This window comes from Mastigoproctus giganteus, chromosome 4 (genome assembly GCF_048544385.1).
Source record: "Mastigoproctus giganteus isolate SK-2022 chromosome 4, ASM4854438v1, whole genome shotgun sequence".
NCBI lineage: Eukaryota > Metazoa > Arthropoda > Arachnida > Uropygi > Thelyphonidae > Mastigoproctus > Mastigoproctus giganteus.
This window is the reverse complement of record NC_143578.1, coordinates 172712680-172733125: the sequence shown is the minus strand read 5'-3', so window position 1 is coordinate 172733125 and position 20446 is coordinate 172712680. Positions and strand designations below refer to the sequence as shown.

General features: G+C 34.9%; 1 protein-coding gene across 1 annotated transcript in view; it reads right to left on the bottom strand.

Annotated features, from left to right (window-relative positions):
* Positions 1–933: 933 nt before the first annotated feature.
* The window catches only part of Trmt112 (tRNA methyltransferase subunit 11-2), a 70347-nt gene continuing 50834 nt past the window's right edge, over positions 934–20446 (bottom strand). Inside the window, exon 4 of the mRNA XM_090371881.1 lies at positions 934–1070. Coding sequence (XP_090228007.1) covers positions 969–1070 — 102 coding nt within the window. The 3' untranslated portion in view covers positions 934–968. The remainder of the gene's footprint in view (positions 1071–20446) is intronic.

The window sequence follows — 20446 nt, the reverse complement described above, 5'->3', positions numbered from 1 at the left end:
CAGTGAATGGGTTTTCATGAAATTTTTATATTTGGCTCTTGCAGAACAATCTGTTGAATCTTTCCAAATTTCATTTAAGTCAGACCAATAGAAATCTTGCACTTATTTATTTTTTTTCATACATATAAAGGGTATCCATATACTGTATTGTTGTTTGTTTGTTTGTTATTTGGTTTTTAGGAGCATTAGCAATTAAGGCCATATTGCTCCGGGATATGCGGTGGTCATTCCCTGACCTTTCCGCATCCTCCGTATTTGGTGGTAACGGGCTCGAACCCCGGTCTAATCAAGAAGCGTGTGGAACGCACTGCTGCTCCTTCCCACCTGGCTACGGAGGCACCTATATACTGTATATTAGCATATTAGTTGAGGCATATGATGAAAGAAAGCAAGTTTGTATCTGAAGCAATGGATATTAAGTCTGCTCCCATGAATTGATTGGAGGATTAAGTAGGCAACATGTGCAGAAACAAAATAATCTCAGTTCATTCAAAAAGACATTGCTTTGGCTTTTTTTGTTATAAACAATGAATTGCTATTTGTTAATGTGCCTGAAACGTAACACATTGCATACAGTAACTAACTTGTTTCTTCTTTTTTTTTTTTTGCAGCAGGTAGGTGGTGTGCTAAATATTGAGTCCAACCAGCACTGCTCTCTTTTGTTCAATAAGTTACAAATTTGGAACTGGCATACAGTGGCAAGAATTAGACTATAAAACTCAGAAACCTGCTTGTAATTAAAAACTACACTGTCTGTTCTGATAGAGTACTTATATAATGCACTCTCATTTTTATTTTTCATTGACTAATTTTAATAAAGATAATAACAATACATAATAAAAATACAAACAGTATATATTTACACTTTTTTTTAAACATGTAACAAAACAGTGAACTGATCATGAAACATGAAATTTTATACTTGATGATACATGCAAAAGAATGTATTATAAATTACTTGTTATGAATTAAACTTCATCTTCATTTAGTAACATATTTGGAATTCCATCCCTAATTGAAAACTTCCTTCCTGTTTCTGGACATACCAGATCTCCCGATACTACTTCAACCTTGGATTGTGAAAAATAAATATTAGATTTCTATGCAAAAAAAAAAAAAAAAAAAAAGTGTCAGAAAATCAGAATGATCTATAAAAAAAAAAAAAAAATACCACAAGAAACCTAATATAATGCATTCTGGTAAATCAGGGCAGCCACTTATTTGGGACAAATTATGAAGAACAGAAACAAAACAAATATTTAGCCTGAATTTGTTCCGCTTATTTGGGTCAACTCGCCGCTTAATTGGGGCAATGAAGGTCGTGATTGAACAATAAACTAATTTAGATGGTTCATAACAAAGAGATCATGCGGGCAGCAGCCGAGTCAGTTATTGCGAAGTCGTGCTGTACAGTGGTTGTTTTACGTTTGTTCTGTGTCTTGGTAATTGGATTCTGAAGAAATTTTGCTTGCCATTGTTTATGATCACACTAGGTACATATGTATACATCTTGTGGGTTAGAATAGATTAAAAACTGTACCAAACAGTGCACTGATTTTGGTTTCACCCTCCCTTTTTTTCAGTACATTTAAGACCACAATGCCACCATGTCAAGATGCCACGTAAATAGTTGCTGCTTTCAGAAAAAAATCGCTATTCTTGACAAGATAAAAAGTCAACCTCCTAACATCAGTCATCGTCAGCTAGCAGAGATAATAAAGATGCCAAAATCTACAATTTCACGACTGCTACAGCAACAAGAAAAACTTAGAGGAGTGGACATTGCACGTGGATTTAAAGAAAACATCTCATAAGCGAAAGAGGGAAGGCAAAGATCCAGACATCGAAGATGCTTTGAATCAATGGTTTTCCACTGTATCGAAACGAGGAGTGCATGTAAGCGGCCCTATGCTAAAAATCAAGTCAGAAGAGTTGGCCAAAAAGCTAGGTCACGTAAATTTCAAAGTGACGGATGGTTGGTTGTCTCGATAGAAGTGTAGACATGACTTTAGTTACAAAAAAGCATATGGCGAGAAGGACAGTGCTGAGCAATGGAAATCTCAAAAACTGCCAAAGTTGCTTAAAAAAATTTAGTGGGGATGACATTTACAATGCCGATGAAACAGGTCTGTATTATCGTGCTACGCCGGATGGTTCCCTCAGCTATCAACACATAACACTGTCCAGTTCAAAGAAAGCAATGGATCATGTAACAGTGTTGTGCTGCTCAAACATGTCAGGAAATGATAAACTCAAACTTTTGGTTATTGGTAAAAGTGCCAAACCTCGTTGTTTCAAGGGGCTTACAATAGGCAGTTTGCCAGTTTCGTATTATGCCAATAAGAAGGTGTGGATGACTACATATATTTTTACACAATGGCTAATGAACTCTGACGCGGAACTGCAACGGAAGTCCAGAAAAATTCTGTTGATATTGGACAACTGCACTGCACACACTAATGTAGCTGGTTTAAAAAATATTGAACTGGAATTTTTACCCCCTAACACCACATCTCTGATACAGCCTATGGACGCAAGAATTATAAAAAATTTGAAGACCTATTATCATAGTGGAAAGCTGGTTAATCACATCCTTGAAGCAATTGAGGAAAATCTGCTGACATCATCTTCGAAATCAATAGAGGTTAGTGCAAAAGTTCCAATGTTAAAAGCTGTACAATTTATCGCCAATAGCTGGCGAGGAATAAGCAGCAAAACAATTCGGAATTGTTTTGCTAAATGTGGTTTCACGACTAATTGTGATTCAGACGCAATAAGCTGTACAGAAAATGAAATGGCTTTGGAACTGCACCAGGTACAAAATTGTGAAGAATTTTTAACCTTCAATGCCACGATGAAAATGAAGATGAGGAAACGATTATTGAACAAATTGTGGCAAAACACTCAGAGACACCAAAAGACCAAGAAAATGATGACGATGATATACTCGTTAGTCACTCGCTTATATACCTAAGCGAGTGACTAACCAGGATGCCAGGAAATGTATCGCTGAATTGAGATGTTATTTCATGCAGGAAGGCAATGAAGGCAGTCCTTTATCAGCATTAGATACCTGCGCCGACTTTGTTCAATTGCAGTCCATAAAGAGAACACGTCAAGGTAAACTTCATAATTTTTTTCTTAAGTAATGTGTAATGTTTGCTTGACACGGACGTTATTCTGTACTGTATCTTAATTTTACATACGTACATTTTTTTGTTTGCTTTTAGCTTTAGTTATTTTTAAATAAATGTTTGTACCAATATAACTTAAATACAGTGTGCTTTCTTTAAATACCACATTCCCTTTATTTTATTCATCCCTTTTTGCCTCCGTTAGAATGTGCTTTTCAGCTCATTAAAATTTCGCTTAATTGGGCCAAAGTGATCTGTCCCGATGTGTCCCAATTAACTGGAATCGACTGTGTATATATATATTAATTTCAGATATTTAAAAATTTGTGATATATTATTTCCATCACCCAAAAGGTGTTGCAGAGTAAGTGTCTTTCCCAGATTTGGGTCAGTAACATAGAAAGCTATTTTTCTTTCTTTTGTAAAGAACTAAGAACAGTTTGACTGGGTAAAAAAAGCACATGCCCTATTCTTAATCTGGTGAGAATGTTATTGTCTGATTATTCTTTTGCTGGATTTTCTGATGTAGTAACTCTTGCTTAATTTGAAAAAGTTTATACTGAATATTGTGCATAGCAAAGAGTAACTTCAGTCTTTCCCTCTTGCCACTGATTTGGATGTTGTATTTATAGTTTGCATATAGTACTTTGACAGTAGGATTTATATGCCTGCTGCCCTTTTTTGTTGTAGTGCTTTTTCATTTTCCTTGATTCCCGTGTACTCAGGAATTCAACAAAATTTCATCATTTAGTGAGCTTTGTCAGTGCATTCTGAATTGTCTTGGTACCACATGATTGTTATTAATGTCATGCTGCATGGTACACATCACACTGAGGAAGTCTGTGAAAATCACGCTGTATGCAATAGTTTTATAACACTATTTGGTTTATAGCTACTGCTTGGAGTTTGGCTGTACAGATTCTATAAATTTGGCTGAAAGTTATGCTAAACTATGTTTAAGACAACTGCTACATCACACATGCCTTCGTATCTGTTTTGGAGCTATCTGTATACATTTTAATGAATAGCAAGACCTGTGCTATGTAAGCAGCATGCTGCTTCTAGATAGGAAATCCTGTCACCATTTGTGGAAGAAAAGAAACAGGTCGGTGATAACCCAGGTTGGATGGATGCAATAGATGCAGTAGCTGGTATATTGAAAAGTCAAGGTAGTTCTCTGAGAGGTATTCATTTTTAATTGAAAAAGGAGGGTTATAGGATAGATGTATGAAAAATTGCATTCAGAGTAGGCTGAATAAATTTAAGAAAGAATTAGACAAATTATTGGAGGGGACAGAAAAGATAAGGTGAGGAATTTTTTTTGTGCTGGTACTGTATAAGCTTGCTTCTATACATCATTTGTCATTACTAATACTATTCCTGCTATTATCTCTTTATTGTTAGATGCATCAAGGTAGTGATTTACTGTCAGGAAAGCATGCTTTGTAAAAAAGGACAGGTGGAACAAGACCAGAGAATTAGTGTAAGAAGTTGCCTGTTGGAACTTTTTTTTTTTTTTTTCTTTTGCTGATACTCTAAATTTTCTTTTTTTGCATCATTTGCCACTATTAATGCTATATATTTATATTTTCCCATTTTTTTAAGATGTAGCTGCAGTAATTATTTAGTAATCTCTTTATCTACACAGTCCAAGCAAAACAGGGAAAATATTGTAAGCCACAAATTCAACGGTTATTGACACTTTTAAGTCATATCTCTCAAAACCTAGAGCTTTCAAAGTCCACTACCTAATTTTGTTTAGGCTACTCACTGTAGTGTTTCAACTTGCCTAGTTATTTTAACTTCACATGATATACAATTAAACACAGTTACAGCATCACTGACAAAACCAGAATACTTTTTGACATTATATTTTCTATTTTATTTAGTCTGAATTAGGGCTTCTTTCCTGAGATTCCGGCATCCTGTTTTCACAGGATTCCACATTTTTATTGGTTTTTTAATTACCGGGAATTAACTAAAACAAAACTACGTACATAGTACGTTGATATGTAAGCAAACAGGAGTACTAACTGTTAGTCAGTCTTATGAATAGAATAAGAATATTTAAATGAATTTGACTTTTTGGAGGATTTAAAATCTCATACTTGATATACAGGGTGTCTCAAAAATATTGGTACAAACGTTTAGGGGAGGTAGGTAACATCTAAAGGAATGTGAATCGCATAGGAACCCATAACCGGAAACTTCACCGTAAATCAGTACACGGCGCTGTTCATCAGTTCACGAGAGGGAAAATTTCTGGTTTACTCATTCAAGCAGTAGTCGCCGCACGAAGAGCATGCATCAATATACAAACTGTGAGCTGGCAGACATGCACCTAGTGTATGGATTAGCAGAGGGCAATGGACGAGCCGCTCAACAAATTTATGGAGAACGCTTCCCAGACAGACATGTACCGGACCACAGTTTGTTTGTGGTGTGCATCAAAATTTGTGCCCTTATGGGTCATTTAGAGGTAACAGGAGTAGTGCAGGCAAACCATGTTCGACGCAAACTTCCTGCCATGAAAGAAAGTGTGTTGAATGCCGTCCAGGATAATCCGACTACCAGCACACGTGCCGCTGCCTCTGCCTCAGGAGTGTCTCGTTGCAGTGTACAGCATGTGGCACGACAATTCCTTACACCCCTTTCATCTCCAAAGGATTCAGTTACTGCTCCCCCCCAAGATCATCCTGCACGTGTGGCTTTTGCACAGTGGTTTCTCCAAGAAAGCGTTCAAGACTTGAATTTTCCAGCCTATGTTTTGTTCACGGATGAGGCTTATTTCACTCGGGAAGGCTTATTCAATCAGCACAATGCTCATGTCAACCCACACAGTGTGTGCCCTCATGCGACAAAACATCGCTTCGTAATAAATGTGTGGGCAGGTATGATCGGTGACTGCTTAGTCGGCCCATCATCATCATCATCAGCCATTTTCAATCCACTGCAGGATGAAGGCCTCTCCAGCAACTTTCCAGTTCCTTCTGTTTTGAGCACTGGCCATCCATTTACTACCCACAAACTCATGAATTTCATCTATCCATCTCCGCCTTTGTCTTCCAGGTTTTCCTTCTAGCTCCTCTTGGGTACCATTCTGTTATTTTCTTAGTACATCTGTCATCAAATCTTCAAGCTATGTGTCCTGCCCAAGACCATTTTAGTTCTTTAGTTTTGATAAGAATGTCCTTTACTTGAGTTTGCTGCCTAATCCATGTGTTTCTCTTCTTATCTAACTGTCTGATTCCCAATATAATTCGTTCCATTCTTCGCTGTGTAGAATGGCACAGTTAAGCTTCTCTTCCATTCTTTTGGTGAGTGCCCAAGTTTCACTTCCATAAGTCATGGTGGGGAGTATACATTGGTTCATTATTTTACGTTTCAGACAAACTGGGATATTGCTCTTCAGTATGTGACTATATTTCCTGAATGCTATCCATCTAAAATTTATTCTTCTCTTGACTTCCAGACATTTATCATTATTACAGCTAATAACTTGTCCCAGATAAGTATATGACCCCACCTTTTCAATTACTGCTCCTTTCTGTGGCATACTTGTTCATCATTACTTTTGTTTTAGCCATATTCATCTTTAGTCCAAAATCCTTACTAACAGTGCATAACTGATTAAGATTTACCTCTAATTCTTTGGGATCGTGGCTTATGATCACAATGTCATCCGCAAAACGTAAATGATTTAGGTACTCTCCGTTCACATTGACTCCTTTCTGCGACCAGTCTAATCTTCTGAAAGCTTCCTCAAGGGCAGCAGCAAATAGCTTCGGAGATATTGTGTCTCCTTGTCGAACTCCTTTCTCAATTTTAAATTTCCTACTGTCTTTGTCTAGTCTAATAAAAAGGAGGTAGCACTCTCATATATTTTCTTCAAAATCATAATATACGGGGTACTATGCCTTGTCTTTCCAGTGCCTTATGCTGTATGGAGTCAAATGCCTTTTTATAATCCACAAATGCCAGGCATAATGGTGTTTTATATTCATTTGCTTTCTCCATTAGCTGTGATATTACGTGAAGGTGATCCATAGTTGAGAATCCTGTCCTAAAGCCAGCTTGCTCTTTCGGTTGATTCTCATCAAGTATTCTTTCTAATCTGTTAGTAATGACCCTTGAAAACAACTTGTAGATGTGAGATAACAAGCTAATTGGTCTATAATTTCCAATTTCTGATTTATCTCCTTTCTTATGCAACAAAACTATGATTGCATTATTCCACTGCTTAGGCGTCACACCTTTTCTAATGCACTTTGTGAAGAGCCTTGCCAGTTTTTGTGTTGTCTCTTCCTCCCAATTTTAACAACTCTACAGCAACTGCATCTTCCCAGGGGGCTTTCTGATTCTTCGTTTTCTTCAATGCATGTTCTACCTCATCAGGAAGAATATCAGGTATGTCGTATGTGTTGCTACTTTGCAATCCATCTTCTCCACTGCTGGCATCATTCCCCTACTCCTTGTATAATTCTCTATAGTAGTTTTTTGCTATTTGAATTATGCCTTCTCTGATGTTTATAAGTACACCATCGCTATTCTTCAGTTTCAGTATCATTTGTCTTTCTGTATTACTGCTCATGGCTGCTGATTTAAATCCTTTGTTTTCCCTTAATGCTTGTTCTACTTTTCTTGTGTTAAATCTTCTTATGTCCCCTCTGAGTCTCTTTCTAATGGCTTTGCATAACTCAGTATACTCAATTTTCTCCCTGTCAGTTTTTTACTTGCTCTTCATTTGTCGTCTTCGATTCATCATGACAAGTGTTTCTTGACTAATTTTTTCTTCTTTGGATTTCTTTTTTCCTATAGGTTTCTTGGGCTTTATCACTTCCAGAAAGTTTTAATATTCTTCGTCGATATCTTGGTCCTGAGCAGTCTGCAGAAGCTCAAACTTGTTCTTAAGTTCCAGTACATACTGCTTTTTCTCCTCTTCTGTTATCTCAAAGACCTTTGTATTATTTACTTGAGTCACTTTTTTCCATTCCTTTCCTACATCTATATCAAGTGTACATCTTACCATTCTGTGATCACTTCCAACATTTACCTTATTCAGGACGGTAACATCATTCACAATATATCTTCTGTTAGTGAGGATGAAGTCGATTTTATTAGTAGTTAATCCATTTGGACTCTTCCATGTCCACTTTCTGTTCACCCTTTTCTTGAAAAAAAGTGTTCATTACTGACAGTCCTTGAAATTCCACAAGTCTTTCACCTCTTTCATTTCTTTCACCAATTCCAAAATTTCCTATAGTTCCCCTTTCTGCGCTGTTTTGTCTTTTTCCAACCTTAGCATTGAAGTCCCCCATAATAATAGTGTAGTGGGTTTTCTGCTCATCTAGAAGACTCAATTTCGGTGTACATTTCTTCAACCTCTTCATCATCATGGCTCGATGTTGGTGCATAAATCATTATAATCTTTAGCTTGTACCTCTTAGAAATCTTGAGTATTAGTCTTGACACCCTTGGTGATGTACTTTTGAATTCCAAAATGTTGTTTTTAAAATCTTTATGGACCAGAAACCCAACTTCACCTTCACTCCTTTCACTGTTTACATTGGTGTACAGCAGATTTCCACTTGATAAACTTATAAGTGATTGTGGCCCATACCTGTTACCATCCAGCATGAACTCCGCTAAATATCGGATCTTTCTTGAACAAGTTCTACCAGGGTTACTTGACGATGCTCCATCAAATGTGAGAAGCAACATTTGGTTTCAACATCACGGGGCACCTGCCCATTATGGAAGGTGTGTTCGTGACCAATTGAACAGGCATTTTGGGTGTTGATGGATTGGCCGTGGGGGCCAAGCAACAGTTGCCTGGCCCCCACGCTCACCTGATTTATCGAGCCTTGATTTCTTTCGGTGGGGGGGCCCTCAAATCTATCATGTATGAATCACCTGTGGAGATGGAAATGGATTTCGTGGCGAGACTCGTCTGCACTGCTGCTACTGTCAAACTCCAGGTGTGTTCGACCGTGTCCGCCAATCCATGCTGCGTCAGTGTCACGCATGCAACGCGTCTCATGGTGGAACCTTCGAGCATCTGTTGTATCATCATGAAGTGCATCCATCTCGTACTCCATTGTTAATATTATGTCAAATAAATGTTTGCCACTAATTACTGTCTCATGTCATTTCTGCTTCTTGTGCCTCTGCTACTACTTTCCCGTGATGTTTCCGGTTATGGGTTCTTTTGCGATTCACATTCCTTTAGATGTTACCTACCTCCCCTAAACATTTATACCAATATTTTGGGACACCCTGTATTACTTTATTATTACGAAATATCACCATTTTCATTACCAGAATACCTTCATTACCAAATAAATTTAATTACCAAATTCCTGCCAATTTGGTAATGAAAAATGTCAGTTGTCACCCCTGACTGACACAGTGCCATGTGCTGAGCCTGCTGCTTTGATTAGTTACTACCTGTGGCCTGTACTTCATGCAACTCACTGAATTAGAATCATGCGACATGTCCCAACTCAGCTACTAGTTAGTTAGCTCTTAATATCAATCGCCTGCAGTTTCAACCTTCAACTGTGCATTCTTTTCCCCTTCAATACAATTTTTTGTATCATTCATAGTATTAGATTTTAAATTCAAACCCCCATGTCTAATTCAAAATCTTTTGTCTGGTAATATTTCATAATGAACTCTAAAGAATAAATTGCAAAATGCATAAAATGTCATTCCACTTTGTGTCGTGGCTGGTTAACTAGTGTTTTTATTCGACACTTAAAATTGAGGCACTCCACAGATAAGATCACTGCACCTGCAAACATTGAAGATGTTTGCAGGTGCAGTGATCTTATCTGTGGCATGCTCTTCTGCAGGTAAACGAAAGGGAACATTACAGAACTAGAGTTTCTTTCTCCTTCTCAAGAAGGAGAAAGAAACTCTAGAAGAAATTATAAGCAGACTTGTTGCTGTAGACAGATTCACTGTAAATGCAATTACAAAGAGTAACGTCATAAGTAGGCAATATGAGGCAAAGGTAAATCCTCTTCCTGTAAATCCTAGTGCTGTAATGAGTATTATACATAAACAATATGATATAATCAAGGCCCAAGTTAAAAATGAAATTTTGGCAAAAATACAGGTACAATACCTAAATATGAACGTTCATATGGATGAAGATCAATTTTGGAATTTAGGAATGGTAGGTATTCTTGGCTCTTTTTCTGCAGAAGATGCTGTTAAAGCAGAAGCTAAGCTAAGCTAAGCTAGAAGAATTCAGGCTGAGTACTATTCAGAGGCACACTGTTGCATGTGTCATAGTGGTGCAAGTGTGATGATTAAATTTGGAAAATTAATGAGCTGCTATCATCACTTATGTTATGCACATGGCGTCATCTGGCTGTATGTGATGTATTTTATAAGAAAATAATCAATTCGGGTAGAAATCAAGGAGAAAACAAGTCAGATGACAACCATGAAAACAAGTTAGATGATTTGAATACAGCAATTGAAATTTAGGAGTTAGCTTTTGCAGATAAAATAGATCTAATTGCCAATGTAGATGAAGAAAGCAGCACCAAAAAATTTACAGGCATTAATGAAACTATAAAAAAGGTTAAGAAAAATTGTAAAAATATTCAGGATATCCCCTTTCAAGAATAAAATTCTTCAAAACTATGTAAAAGCAGAACATGGTTGCAAAAAGATGCTAATTTAGATTCGAAAACTCGCTGGGACAGTTTATTGGGTATGATTGAGAGATTTTTAAGAAGAGCAGTAGTTTCTAAAGCATTAAATGATATTAAAGAAAATCAAAGTTTAACTATGAAAAATTTGATGTTGTGCAAGATTTCGTTTAAACCCTGCAGCCAGTAAAAATTGGTACAGAGAAATTATGCAGCCATGATGCAACTTGCTAATTGCTGAAGGCATATATTTGCTTTCATTATTAATGAGTTATAACAACAAAAGTCAGAACTCGCCAATAAGATGAAAAAACTCTTATAAAACAGATTAACAAGAGAAGGAATACGACTTTGGTTGGCCTGCTTCAATATTTAAATACTGGGGAAAATTACGTGAATTCTGCAGTTGACTCCTGGCCTTCCACCATTACCAAACAAAGAATCACTATTTGAATTTGCTAAGGTGACACTGATTAGACTTTTCAACGAAGATAAATCTCCACCTAGCCCCAACTCTTCAAAATCAGTAGATGAAGAAAATCAAGAAATTGCACAACCCATGAATCCCATGACATTGAGAGACAAGTTAAAAGCAGCGATTCAATCTAAGACAAAACTTGCATAATCTTCAACTTTTTCTCAGGATCACAAACAGTGTTTAGGCCTAGTTTTGAAGTAAGAATTGCAATTCAAGGCAACTGGGGACAGAGCATCTAACATTATGCATTCAGTTGATTTACTAAAAACCATTCCACCGACCTCTGTTGAATCAAGAGAGCATTTTCTGCAGTCGGTTATTTATCACAACGTTGAGAACTAGCCTTAGTGATAGGAGTATTGATGCTTTGTGTTTTTTAAGGAGTTATCAAAATACATAAAAAAAAATTTCATTTCTGATTGTAAATATCGAAATTTTAAATAAAAAGGCTTCATTTTTTAAAATGAAAGTTAATTTTCACAAAGAAATTTATTTTAGTTGTAAATAAAGAAATATTATGTTCTAGTCTTTCTTTGTTTTCTGTAAATTGTTTAATTTTATTAAATATATAAACATAAACAGTCGATTTTTCTAAATTTATATAACCATTTCCAGGAATCAGAAAAATTTCCCAGGAAATCTAGGAAAGAAAGGGAGGGAAAAAAAAAAAAAACTGTATATTTGAGAAGCCCTAGTTTGAATGTTCATTCTCTTCATTGTTTTTAATTCATTCTATCATTTGATTTTCCTTAATGATCTTATCATGACTGGTTGAATTTATTTACGTTAATTCTATTTATTATGATTCAGTTTAAGGCAAATTTGAAAATTTATTTGATTTTGACCTCTTGATTGGCTGGGTCAACATTTTAAATTTGCATTTGGTATGTCTATTCATCTTAGGATACCCATTGACCTATGGCTGGATATAAGTCAACAACTAAAATATAATCTTTTTGGAGTTCAAAAGTGCTGGCATTCCCTGAAAAGGTAGTGTTTGTGATTTTTTTCCTGTCTTTATTCATTTGTTGCAAAAGTGACACTTCCTTTGGTGTGAGCATACACCTCCCTGCAAGTGCTGCTTTGTTTATTTCTTATTTTTATGATTTAATTGTATTTTTACATTTTCACACAACCTTTTTATTCCCTTTGAAAGCTAATTCTTGATGACATATTTTTTTTAAAATTTAAAGGAGCAGATGTCTAGACATATTTATCATGCTTTTCTCTCTCTCTCTCTCTCTTTTTTTTTTTTTTTTTTTTTTTTCAAGTTCTTAAATCTTAATCATGGAAACATAACATAAGAACCTATAATAAAAATAGGTTCTTATTATGTTCCCATGACTTTTTGATAATTTGTTTGTGTGAACATCTGATCCTGGCATCTCTTGTTTGACTTAAAACTGATATTCTTCATCAAGCTTTATGCTCAACGATATTTCTAACCCACTTTGTCTCAATGTGAATATTATTCTGGGATCCTCTGTTTGGCCTTAAATCTGAATTACATTCAACTTCTAATTACATTCAACACTTCTAACCCTTTTTCCTAAAACACTTGCCCAGATTTTACCTGGTATATTGAAGAGTGAAATTCTTCTGTAATTTTCCACATTTTGATTCATTTTCATATATTTGTTTCAATTAATGCCTTCATCCGATATTCTGGTACTGTGAAAACAACTAGCAGATAAAGGAGATTTAACTGCATAATACTATTTCCTCTCACTTTCAGCAATTTAGGTTTACTTTCATCTACATCTGCTGCTTTTCCATACCTGGTATTTGCCTTTAATACTATTATATAGAAAAGGAGAATGACCTTTTCTACACAACATTTATAGAAGCAAACAACTGAAATACTCCAAAACTTCTCCCCTTTTTGCCTTTTCTTCAATATTTTAAAATATCCTTCTCCTCAGAAACAGTTTGTTTCTCACATTCTGTTTTACTTCTGCATCAACAATCCTCCTCTCTCAACCATTTCATTTTGATTACCTTAGTGATAATTTCTACCCCTATTGTGAGATTTTTAACTGAATGCCAAAACATCTGCAACCCAAAATCCATCATAGTGGATTATGGGTGGTTCAGAATACACAGAAAGATTACTGATGTAGAATCCAACCAACACTATGCTGAAAGTCTGCAAGTTCCAAATCACCATTCATAATGGATTCTAAGTCTGCCTGTGTACTACTGCTGCACAGTTATGTCTCAACTGATACGCAGTATTCATGGAAGTTTATGTTTGGTTGTGTTATATGGCAACAAACAAAAATATTGAGCAAAACTCATATCTGTGATCGGGGAAAAAAAACTTAAACTTTGAGCAACTCAGCCAATATACTGCTTATTAGTTTTTGGAGGAAATCAATACAGCAAGCTCTCATTATAATACGGTTCACTCTATGCTGATTCGCTATAATGCTGTTCTTATATTATAACCCATATCTCACTCTAACGCTGTCACAGCTCACTATAACTCTTTTACCAGCGCACATAAAATTTTTGGCATGTTTAACAAAAATGTTTCATCTGATATAGTCAATAGCTTGAAAATTAATAGCAAAACAGCATTAAAAAGTTTGCCATGCCAATTTGCAAAATTTTCCTACACAGTGAAATTTTCTTCCACGTAATTTAATGGCAGTATGGTGGCCATAGTTCCGAGACCAACATTTTAAAAAATGATCAAGTATATTGCTTGTAATATTTGCATTATATGCATTTATCCGAAGTCTAATCATCACAGTGATTAGTAATTAGCAGTGACAAGAGTCGATAAATCTTAAGATTACAGAAAATGATTCCCTCTGCTTCTGCCATTTACCAAAATATCAAACTTATGTTGATGTACACATAAACATATAATCACAGGAAACCCGAGTATAGGCAAACATTTAGAACTTAGGAGGTTGCTGTCCTATGGTTTTAAGTTTAGGCCCCATTTTAGGGCTAGTGTTAAGCAAATTTGTAAGCAAATTCGTATTGATCTGATACAATTTAGCTTAAAATTGGCGTATAAATACAGCATACCAATAGAGGCATTCCGTATGTGGACTTGTCTTACATACGAGGCATTGGTTAAACAGATTAATTGTAAATTCAAACAGTATGATAAGGACATGATTTTTGACTTGAAGTTAATTAAGCAGCAGTTATTGGATTTGCAATCTAGATTTATAATAACCACGGTTGATAAAGCAACCAACAACTATGGTATTATTTGTAAAAAGTTTTATACTGCCACTTTAGCTAGAGCTCAACAATAGTACTACATACAGGATGGAGGATATTAACAGTAATATTACCAGTAAAAGGCTGATGGCTATGAGTAAAAGGTTGAAACTTAGTTGCTATAACACTAAATTTCCATATGTGCACTGGATCCCTAAATTTCATAAATCCCTCATTGCATTTAGGTTTATAACTTCCTGTAGAGATATGAAGATTATATTAAATAATAGAAAGGTTTTGGATTACTTGAACGCAAATAATGCAGGTATAAGGCACATTGGTACTTTCAAAAATCTGTTTACAAGTATTTCACATAATTTAAAAATGGTTTTGAAAGATTATTATAATGCATATAACAGTGTTATTCCATGTGATAAGTTATACTGGGATAATTTAATAGACTTGTTTATTTAATTGTTTCACTGTTAATGGTAGTGCCGTATATAGACAGCATACGGTATAGATATGGGAGTGTGTAGTTCACGTATTGTGGCTAATCTATATTTGCATCACTATGAAAGCAAGTTTAATAACAGTAGTATACTTTATAGATATACTGATGACCTTATTGCTATTAAAGAGCCTAATTTTTTGCAAGAAATGGCCATTTTTTATCCTATGGATTTGGAGCTTGAACGTACAAATAAAGAGTTTTCTGGTAGCCACATTTTCTAGATATTGATATTAAAATTACGTACGTCTGATAAAGTAGTTACTAAAGTATATGATAAACGTAGAGATTTTAATTTTGAGACAGTCAATCTCACACATTGGCATTCAAACAAATCTATTGCAAGGATTAAGATTAATTAGAATATGTAACAGTGCCGATAACATTGTAGTTTCTCTGACAGAATTTATTAACAAGCTGGTAAAAATGGTTTTCCTCTTAAATTCATATATAAGTACTTATGTAGAACTATTTACATAGCTATAAAACTATGGCATAATAATATTTGCCCTCATACTATAGTTAGGAATTTGGGGATTTACTAAATTGATTTCTTATTATGAGCTTATGTATATATGTACATATTAGGTACTTCCCATAGAGCAGTTGATCTGTGTCTTATGCTCTGAAAAAGTTGTACCCATGGTTGTTCTATGGGAAGGAATAAATTTTTTTTTTTTTGTCCAGAGGTTGCTTATGTCCACAATGCTTTTAATTGGAGGATACCTTTTCTGCAATTGCATATGACAGTAGAGGGAGCATTGAATTTTCTATCACTTCACGCAGCAGCTTGGGTCTATCCACGTTTTGTTTGCTCTGCTCCGATGTATCGGTAAAATTTTGCTTTGTTCAGCTGTATTGGTTATTTTTGCTTTGTTCTGTAAGTTTGACTTTCTCTTCTATTATTATGGCCCTTAACTTTAACCTTAATTCTATTTTAGAATACTTTAATCTTAATTGGATTAGTACAAGTTTCTTTACACAACAAATTACCAGGAACCCTGCTAAGGGACGGAGATTTACACCCCCTGTAATTTTTCGAAGTAGTTTGCTGTCTTTACCTTTACTTTTTTCTTTATGCTATCTAACTCTTGTATCTTATGCCTCAAAATCTATTAGAGTAATTCGAGGGAGATTGAGGTACTATTGCTATACTTGTTGCCTATTTTTTGGGCTTATGTCCTCACTATTTTTTCTCTCCTGTCCATTTTGCTACGGAAACAGAAATACTTGTGTAAATATTCCATTAACGTTTAAGAGGTTGGCTAGCTGTAGGGCTAGCAGTTATATTTTGCCAGTCTGCCGTTCGAATTTTGTATTATGAGTTTCATATTTATTTTGGTTACACTAGTTCGTTCATTTAGCTACTTAAATTTAAATTTAATCTTAAAGCTATTATGTATACTATATTTAGCATATATGAATATGGTGGGGCTGGCATGTAACTAGCAGAAACAGATACCTCGTGTTGTTATTGATGGCATATATTGAGAGGTGCTAGCCCCAGCTAACGTGCCTTTCAATATAGGTCTTATTCAGTAACGACATTATGGTAATATTGATTGTTTATTTTGTTATTATTGAAATTAGTATGACTTAGCTATATATTGAGATGGTTAGAGCCCTTTGTAGGTTATGGTTACACCTTTTTCTTAAGCTTTATAGTTTGAAATAAAAATAAATATCTCGTATATATATTTTTTTTATTTTATTTTTTTTCACAGAAAGGCTGAAATTCAGTATACGGTACCCCTCGTGTTATGCATGCTACGTAACAAAGAGAAAATTGTGTGAAGGTTGTGAACTGAGAAAAATTATTTTAATTAGAAGGGGGGAAAAAAACACTTATTGGAGGGGTCATGTTTTTAATTGATTTTCATTTTTGTTTAGTGAAAAAAGGTTAGTGAAAAGTTTATCTATGAAATAATACTAATAATAAAAATACATACTTCTTTTAACAATAAAAACAAGAGAAATTAAATAATATAATTAAATATGTTTTCTACTGAGTGAATTTGTCTTCATAATTCTTCATCATTTGCTATTTCTTTGTAAAATTCTTCACAAGACTTAGCAAAATTGCACTTAACTTGTAGTATTGCTTTCAGAGCTTCTATTGTCAGTTGTGTTTTTGTTGACATCCATAGCATATGTACTTCCCAAAAAACTGTTTCCGTTGTACCACTGGTTCCCGGCAAACATAATGCAAATGATTTGCATTGTGTCTGTCATTAAGTATGGAGGCTACATGTCCAATCTGGGACATTTTCCGGGACAGTTTGCAATACAGCACTTATACGCATTAACCCTTATACAGGCCAGCGTTTTTTTAATGCAACGGAGTTACATTTCCGAAGATGAATAATGGCGGATAAGAATTATAAAGCAACAACGTCTGGATGCGGTATGAAGCCTACTAAGGTAAGAAAGAGACAGAATTTGAAAATTAAATTATACGTTTTGAAGCGAATCGATTCTGTTCAATGACAAGTAGATGTGTGCAATCATTTAGGACTGGCATCTTCAACTGTAAGAACAATTATAAAAAATAAAGAATTAATTTTACCATAGGAAAAGACAGCTGTTCCACTGCAAGCAACTAAATTGGTTATGGCTAGGCCGGCTATTATAATTGAAATGGAGACTTAAATAATTTTATTGAAGATAGTATGAATCAGAGCTGTAATGCTCAATCACAGGAATTTTCATTCCTGTGATCACGACATGTGGTCGAAAAGCATTGTCAGCTTCTTATTTTTAATTGCGTTAAATTGATTTTTAATTGTGTTAAATTGATTTTTAATTATTTGTTACGCTAATGTAAGTTTTTCGTTTTAATTTCTGGAGAGTATCATACGGAAGTGTTCTATGTACTATATTGAGGTAAACTTCTCTTATTATTTTACAAATATTTATTGAAGATAATATCCAATGCACAATTCTGTTAAGCTAAATATTATTAAATAAAAAATGATTAGCCTATATGATGATCTGAAGAGAGCTCACCTTAAAAAAAAAAAAAAAAAAAAAAAAAATGTGGAACCATTTAAAGCTAGTAACAGCTCGTTTGATAGATTGAAAATTCAAGGAGAAGCTGTAAGCGCAGATCAAGAAGGAGCCGAAACTTTCAAAAAAAAGAACTTAAAATTATTGAAGAGAGGTGTTATACTTCTCAACAACTTTTTAACATAGATGAAACAGGACTTTTTTGGAAATGAATGCCTAAAAGGAGTTTCATAACGAAAGAAGGAAAAAACATGACAGGCTTCACAGTGGCAAAGGATCAGTTGACTTTATTGTTGGGTGGTAAAACTGTGAGGGATTTTGAAGTAAATCCCCTTTTAGTTTACTAGGAAGAGAGCCAAAGTACAGCCCAAAATCGACAAAAGATACAAAAACAAAAGCCCAGGGCCATCAGATTAATAGACTCATGATTTTAATTGGGATTTTAAGTTTAATTTTGATACGTAATGTAGTTACTTACCATAATTATACATGTATGTAATGGAGAATATTTTATATGTACAGATTTTTAATATTAAATATTTTGACTGACATTTGGCAGCTTTTCATTACCGTTTATTATTTGTCAGGCGTGATGGTATAGACCATGACTCACAAATACATATGTTACATTACGGGAATACGGTGCTTGATTAGTGCTGATTTGCTTAGTGCTCTGTTTTTCCGGAACGAATTATCAGTATTAAGCAGGGGTCACCTGTATTTCATACTCAAAGTCATTTTGAACTAGTTCTCTCATCATAAAAATACATACCATCTGAACATACATCCTTATGTTGGAAATGAGTTGTTTAGAAAAATTTAAGATGAGCTAGAAGGGTTTCTGGGCTGAAGAATTTTTAAAATCATTCAATAATGAACTGCATTTTTAGAAAAATCAATCTTTTGAACTTCCTTTTATTGTATTTAGTATTTCTACAGAGACAGGTTTTTAAAAAATGTGCATATAATGTTGATTTCTTCCGCAAATACTATCAGGTTAGTTTGGGAATATGTTTAAGATTTTGGTCAGTATAAATAGGTGCAAGAATATTTTATGCTACTGCTGCATCATCATCATCAGCCATTTTCAATCCACTGCAGGATGAAGGCCTCTCCAGCAACTTTCCAGTTCCTTCTGTTTTGAGCACTAGCCATCCATTTACTACCCAAAAACTCATGAATTTCATCTATCCATCTCCGCCGTTGTCTTCCAGGTTTTCTTCTAGCTCCTCTTGGGTACCATTCTGTTATTTTCTTAGTACATCTGTCATCAAATCTTCGAGCTATGTGTCCTGCCCAAGACCATTTTAGTTCTTTAGTTTTGATAAGAATGTCCTTTACTTGAGTTTGCTGCCTAATCCATGTGTTTCTCTTCTTATCTAACAGTCTGATTCCCAATATAATTCGTTCCATTCTTCGCTGTGTAGTTCTCAGGTTCTCTTCCATTCTTTTGCCCAAATTTCACTTCCATACGTCATGGTGGAGAGTATACATTGATTCATCATTTCACGTTTCAGACAAACTGGGATATTGCTCCTCAGTATGTGACTATCAGTATGTGAAGGTGGAGTTGGGTTTCTGGTCCATAAAGATTTTAAAAATAACACTTTGGAATTCAAAAGTACATCACTAAGAGTGTCAAAACTAATACTCAAGATTTCTATGAGATACAAGTTAAAGATTATAATGATTTATGCACCAACATCGAGCCATGATGATGAAGAGGTTGAAGAAATGTACACCAAAATTGAGTCTTCTAGATGAGCAGAAAACCCACTACACTATTATTATGGGAGACTTCAATGCTAAGGTTGGAAAAAGACAAAGCAGCACAGAAAGATGAACAAAAGGAAATTTTGGAATTGGTGAAAGAAATGAAAGAGGTAAAAGACTTGTGGAATTTGCAGAATCTCAAGGACTGTCAGTAATGACCACTTTTTTCAAGAAAAGGGTGAACAGAAAGTGGACATGGAAGAGTCCAAATGGATTAACTACTAATGAAATCGACTTCATCCTCACTAACAGAAGATATATTGTCAATGATGTTACCGTCCTGAATAAGGTAAATGTTGGAAGTGATCACAGAATGGTAAGATGTACACTTGATATAGATGTAGGAAAGGAATGGAAAAAAGTGACTCGAGTAAATAATACAAAAGTCTTTGAGATAACAGAAGAGGAGAAAAAGCAGTATGTACTGGAACTTAAGAACAAGCATGAGCTTCTGCAGACTGCTGAGGACCAAGACATCAACGAGGAATATTACAACTTTTTGAAAGTGATAAAGCCCAAGAAACCTATAGGAAAAAAGAAATCCAAAGAAGAAAAAATTAGTCAAGAAACACTTGTCCTGATGAACTGAAGACGACAAATGAAAAGCAAGAAAAACACTGATAGGGAGAAAATTGAGTATACTGAGTTATGCAAAGCCATTAGAAAGATCAGAGAGGACATAAGAAGATTTAACACAAAG